The sequence below is a fragment of the Perca fluviatilis genome, chromosome 9, assembly GCF_010015445.1.
Source record: "Perca fluviatilis chromosome 9, GENO_Pfluv_1.0, whole genome shotgun sequence".
Classification (NCBI taxonomy): Eukaryota; Metazoa; Chordata; class Actinopteri; order Perciformes; family Percidae; genus Perca; species Perca fluviatilis.
Window position 1 is genome coordinate 32,153,123 of NC_053120.1, and position 6,532 is coordinate 32,159,654.

General features: G+C 40.5%; 1 protein-coding gene across 7 annotated transcripts in view; it reads left to right on the top strand.

Moving 5' to 3' along the window:
* The window catches only part of mcf2l2 (MCF.2 cell line derived transforming sequence-like 2), a 376,220-nt gene extending 369,897 nt beyond the window's left edge, over positions 1–6,323 (top strand). For all 7 annotated transcript variants that reach the window (XM_039810745.1, XM_039810749.1, XM_039810748.1 and 4 more), the window contains one exon: positions 4,746–6,323. In XM_039810745.1, the coding sequence (XP_039666679.1) occupies position 4,746 (1 nt within the window). In that variant the 3' untranslated portion in view covers positions 4,747–6,323. The remainder of the gene's footprint in view (positions 1–4,745) is intronic.
* Positions 6,324–6,532: the final 209 nt, after the last annotated feature.

Genomic DNA, 6,532 nt, shown 5'->3' on the forward strand with positions numbered 1-6,532 from the left:
AAGTAGTTTGGTCGTTGATTCATATTTAAATGAACATTGTAAGGTGCAAATGACTAATTCCGTTAATGCAGCATTTATTTATTTATTTTAACTACACATAACATGTATTCTATTAGTAACAGATCTCTTATTCAGACAAGATACATTTTTGTGAAAATACAATGAAAATTTTCAGAAAAATAAAAATCTTGTTTACTTGTGTTGGTTTACATTTTGTGATTAAATTGGTACATATATTATATATTGAGAGGAGATCTGAATATTTGGCCATTGCATATTAGCATTCTGATGACCATGGCTGACAGCCCCAAACTGCAGTTTTTCCATGTTTTCAGCATCATGAATATAATTTACATACAAGTTAAAGTAAAAAATTTTTTATAGCTAATGTAGAGTCGGGAGAACAGCTCAACATCACTTTTCATTAATGTAAGCTGCTGCTTCTTCTTAATTGCCTTCTTTTTTGTTGAGCCAACAAACAGGGCTTTGTTTTCTCCACAAGACATTCCTTTTTAAATGCATGGAACTGTTGGCCAATCTTTTGTGCGTTCTTAAAAGGGTGATAGAATGCAAAACCAATTATAGTTGAAAAACGACAGTTTGGTGGATAAATAGGACATAAATAGAACCTCAAAATCCCATTGACACCTCTTTCCTCTGCAAATCTCACAATTTGAAACTGCCTCTGAAAACCGAAAATCTCAACTTACCACCGACAACTCGGTGGCTCCTCCTTTTTTGGCTCTATTCTCTTTGTCACGCCCCAACATTTACATAGGCTACACCACTGATCTGAGATCAGGTAGTCTTCTGAATAGGTCACGCAGATCTCAGAAATGTATACATTGTTCATCTGCTATTTTATCACTAAATTCACTTCTGAGACTTTTTTATGTGAGAAATCAACTATGTAGAGGTCAAATATGGGCAGTTTTACTTGAATTAAAGTTTTACTTAATACTGGCCTGCTATGAGGTAGATGGAGCTCCGACACGGCTGGCAGCCCGCGGTGCTCGATACCCGCGCAAAGTCACTGTTTCTGGGTTAGTGGACTACCAAACGCCGCTGCCTTGACAGAGCTCTAGGGCCTGCAGTTCCCCTCTTCCTGCTAAATGGCCGGTCTGTGTGAGTGAGGGCGTGGTCAGTGAGCTTGTTACGCCTGCAATCTCTTACCACAGGTTCCAGTTAATCTCATAATGGATATGCGTGTTCAGTTATTTAAAACAAACAATCGGGGAAATAAAGGCCTCTTGTCCGCGAGTGAGCTGGATGGAGCTCTATCAGTGAGAGCTAGCTTGCCTCCTCCTAACAAGACCTCTAAAATTCACAAAATGCATTAAATTGAAATCGGACAAAAGTTAAGACCTTAGGGAGGTGTGATATACATGCCATGACGAAATTCAAACTGTAAATATACGATAGTTATGCCGAAAGTGATCTGTACACATAGGATTGAAGGGACTAGCTAGCAGCTAACGAAACCCCTTCATATTCACAAAAATGCATACAATTGTTAGCTTTATAAGACTTTGGGGTAGCTGTAATATAAGTGCCGTGACGAAATTCAAACTGTAAATATACTCTAGTTGTCCCAGCAGCTGGCAGCCGGCCAGCCCCGAACCCCCGTAGTCCAGTAACCGAGAAACGGTGACTGGGTATGGAGGTTGCCGCTTTCTCGTCAGACTGTGTGGAGCTCCAAAAGTCCAACACGTCTTACCAAATTTGCAATTAGCCAACAATTTTCGTAAAACAGCCCATATTTGAGCTTTATATAGTTGATTTCTCACATAAAAAAGTCTCAGAAGTTAATTTAATAATGAAATCGTAGACAATGTATAACTTTGCAGCGTCTGAAATATGACACCTGCTGTCTCGTCTCCAATGTGTTTGTATGTGGTTCGCTCAAACCAATCAGCGCACAGCTCATCTAAATATTCATGAGCATACCATATTTGGAAGAAAAGCTCTTGTTACAAAAAGGAACACTGTGAAATACCCTATATAATCATTCTATCACCCCTTTAACAGTCTCCACTGCTCATGAATCTATAAACTCTTTGCTGTCAAGAAAAAGCAGGTCTTTGTTTTCCTCTTCGAATGGGTTGCCCAGTTCTTCCATTACATTATATTGTTGAGTGAGCATACATCTTTCCTAAATGCTTTCACACTTGCTGTCTGGTCATTGTGGAGCACCTCATCTCATCTTTTTATAAGCTGGAGTGCATCTTCAAAGTCCTTAATCAGCGTCAGTCAGGGCCAGCTACCATCCACCGCACCAGGGCACTAGCGTTGTCTGTAAGATCAACTGCACCTCCATTATTCTTGATGCAAGCATTATTCTGCTCATGTGCTTGGTAAATGGGGATTGCAGAGAAGACCAGATGGGTCTTCTGAATGGTGAATTGCCAATATTCAATTCTCTGGCAACATCTGGGTTGGTAGTTTGGTCCTGTCATGGAGATGAACTGGAATCCAACAGGCATAGTTGGTATTAGGGCTGCACAATATCGTTTTGTTTTTGTTTTTTTAATTGTTATCGCAATATCAACTGGCGCAATATAAACATATCACGATAGACACTTGACACCTTTTAAATTCAATGTTAAATGTGTTCAATAAAATAAAGTTGGAAATTATTTCCTTTTGTTTGTTTTAAATTCACCAAGCAATTTGTTGTATTTTAGCAGAATACTGAAAACTGCAGAAATGCAGAACTGAGTACACTTTAATATGTTTATTTATCGCAAGAAATATTGTTATAGTGATATTCAACAACATTATCGTTTTTCCTCATATCATGCAGCCTTAGTTGGTATGGTCCAAAGCAAAGAACCAGGGGACCAGTCATAGCATCAAGGTACATGCTGAAGGAGGACTGCCGCAGGGATCGCACATAGACCAGTAAACACAGCTCCAATGCAATGACTGTAGCCCAGTACTGGAATTGAGGCAGGGTTCAATGCTAACTTTTTTCCCAAGGTGCACATGTGCTCCTAAGTAGAAAAATTGAATTTATTAATGTATTTAAAGGGGCGCAATAAAAATGTATCATGTTCATTTATTGTCATTTTACAATAATACATATTATAACACGTATTATAAATACAAAACGTTATGAAGTGTAATGTTTTTTATTTTAAAATAATTTTTACTGATCAGTACACTAGTAGGCTATACAGTAGTATAGCCAGACCACTCCCATGGTTCGGCATGCATGTGAACCGGAGATTAATTGCAGTTTAACCTTCATAGTGTTAAATACAGTTTTACTGTCGCTTTGAAACCGCCTACATATGATCAGAGGTAAAACTGCGAGGTAGACAAACTGTGGCGCAGGTATACGTCTTCTGGTTTTAGTTGCAGCTTGAAAAATCAGCGATAACTAGGTCAGAGTTGAAATAATATGAGCTTTAAACAGCACTCAGCAGCAATTCCGAGCGGTGCGAGATGCCAAGGGCAGCACTTCCTCTGTCTCCACCCCGGTTCACCGCGGATCATGTGTGGTTGGCTTTACCTGTACAGTGGATGGCAGAGAGATGTTGCCTCTGTAACATGCTCTGCTACTTGCTCAGTTAACAGGAATAGCAATGCTTGGTTGCAACTAAAGGTAAAGGTACTTTATTTGTCACATACACGTACATGTAGCAAAATTCATTCTCTGCATTTAACCCATCCCTCAAGGGAGCAGTGAGCAGCCAATCACAGCACACAGGGACCAACTCCAGAAGCAACTCCACAGTGGTCTGCAGCTATCCCGTTCTCTCATTAACGTGTGGCCTCAATAAACTATAATTGCAGTGCAAGTTCTGTTTCCACTCATATTTGTAGAATGAGAGAATTACTTTCTTACACCGAAAAAGACGGGCGGGATGAGACCCATTTTGGACCGGTCTCAATTCAACCGGTGCATTATGAAACGCCCATTCCACATGCTGACTACCAGACACGTTCTGGAATGTGTGCGCCCTCACAAGTGGTCCACCTCCATGGATTTGAGAGATGCATATTTTCACATCTCTATTGTCCCCAAGCACAGAAAATTCCTGCGCTTCTCCTTCCGGGGAGTTCAATACCAGTACTGTCAGGGTTGTACGCTAGGACCCAAGTGCAGAAAGGCAAGGAGTGTGCAGCAGTTTGAAATAATAATTTAAAGAGAACACAAAGTGACTTACAAACATGTAAGCTGAGCAGGTGAGTGAAACCAGAAACAGAGGAACACAGAAGGAACAGGTAAAAATCCAGGAGCACAAAAACAACAGAGAAATCCAGGAACACAGAGAGTTTAATCACAGGAAGGAACTAAAAGGACTGCCGCCGAGTGACAAAAGACAAAAGACAATGCAACAGCAACAAAGAAAGCACAGGGACTTAATACACAAGTAAACGAGAGATAACAAGGGGCAGGTGACACAAGGGCTGGTGAACAGGTGAAAGACATCAGACAATCACAAAGGCGGGAAATCCAAAAGACAGGAAGTAAAACACAACAACACAAAAGGGAACAGAGAGACTACAAAATAAAACAGGAAATGGGAAAACCAACAGAAAACATGAAACCAACAAAACAAAGAAACTTGACACAACAGAGAGAGCAAAATTTGCTTAACGCAGTCTTGGTTCACCATGTGAAACATAAAACATCCTTCATAATACTTGAAAATGCCAGTTTTTCCACATTTCCCCATGCTTATTTTTGTATATGATACAATAGGATTCAAAACTGACTTGAATCTTCTTTTTCTCAGATATCTTCAGCGATCTGTGTACAGCAACGCTCTCTAAATCGGGCGGAAATGAAAGAAGTACGTGAGGAGATGTGTCTCAGGACAGTTCATTTCTTTGGACTACACCATGTTTCTTGGATCATGACCATGGTTTCTCAGCTGTAATTTCCTAAACTGGACTTTAAATATTAACAGCTATTAGTTTTCTACTTGTAGGTCTTCATTTTGGACTACATATATGGCCTGCTGTTGTTATTTGGCTGTAGTTTTTAATGTTTGACACATTGAAGCTTCTTCAGTGAAGCCTCTGGAAAAAGATGAAATATCAACATGCCTGAATGGAACAGTGGGAGAGCCATAAAGGACGTTTTATTTAAAGGACAATTTCGGCGCAAAATGAATGTAGGGGTTAATAACATATGTGTACCGAGTCGAACGTTCTCTGGGACATGTTTTTGTGCGAAGCAAATCCGTCTCCAGCTTTAAACAACATACCGCAAAACCGGTGTTTACCTGCTAACGCTAGCTTTCGAGGCACTTGGTAAATCACTATTTTATATACCACTAACAAGGCTCAAAATAGCACCACACTTAAACGGTAGAATAATGAGGGTCCCTACATGCAAACCGAAGCATTGAGAACTTTTTAAGTGTACAAAGTTTTACAGTTTATTAAAAAGATAGATTATAAAGACAGTAGCGTTCCTGTTTACATTTGGGCACCATCTTGGAAATGTCATGAGCAGTCGAACCACGAATGCCGTGCAACCAGTAACGAGTAATATAGCTCAAACACAGCGTTCGTGCCTTGTTTTGCTGCTACAGTGCGCTGAAGAAAAACTCTTGCAGACAAGGTTCTGCCTCTGCTGCCTGCTTCAGCCACCTGAACCTTTCAGGTTCAAACTACCGACACTTTCCAGAAGAACTTACTTGCCTTTCTTCACCCAGGTAGTGGAGAGCACCCACATAATATCATTACACCACATCAGATCCCAATGTGTTGGTTCTCACACCCTGTAGACTTGCAAATCACCTGTATAAATTGTGAGGTTCAGTAAGTCCCCTGGCAGTCTAAACCTAAATCAGCAGACCTAAAAAGGGCTAGTCCAAGGCAAACCTGAGCCAGCCCTAAATATAAGCTTACAATACAGAGTTACAATACAGTACTTACAATAGTCCAGCCTCAAAGTAACAAATGCATGGACTAGTTTTTCTGCATCTTTTTAAGACAGGATGTGCCTACATTTTTGCAGTGTTACCCAGGTGAAAAAAGGCAGTTATTATTATCAGGAGAGACTTCGTTGCAGATATGCAAAGGTTTATTGTACATATGCATAATGAAATGTCCAGAGTCTTTGGAGACTCCATCGTTGTGAAATAATTTTTAAAGGGGTAGAGAAACAGGACATATCCCCTGATGGAGTCTAGACACTATTGGTGGTGGTGAAGGAGCCCAAAACCAGAGCGAAGGAGTCGACGGAGCGTTCCGCGGGTCACGATGACTGGAGGTTGAAGGGGAGGAGGAGGGTTGCACGCTTAGCCTGAAATGACATCTGACGCAGCAGGGAGAGAAACAGATTTAAAGCAGGGATTATTTGCTGTAATACGTAAATTCATAGCGAATTTGACAAGCCCACTCCTAAATTGACGACACCCCTTCTTTCCTTCATCCTCTTAAAAGAATCTGTCTGGCTATTATTAAACTAGTTTGGACCCAACTTTTTATGTGCTTATCTATTCCGTTTAGGATTGATCAATCTCCTAGAACAAATAATCTTGGGCTGAATGGAACCTGGGTCGCTGCAGTC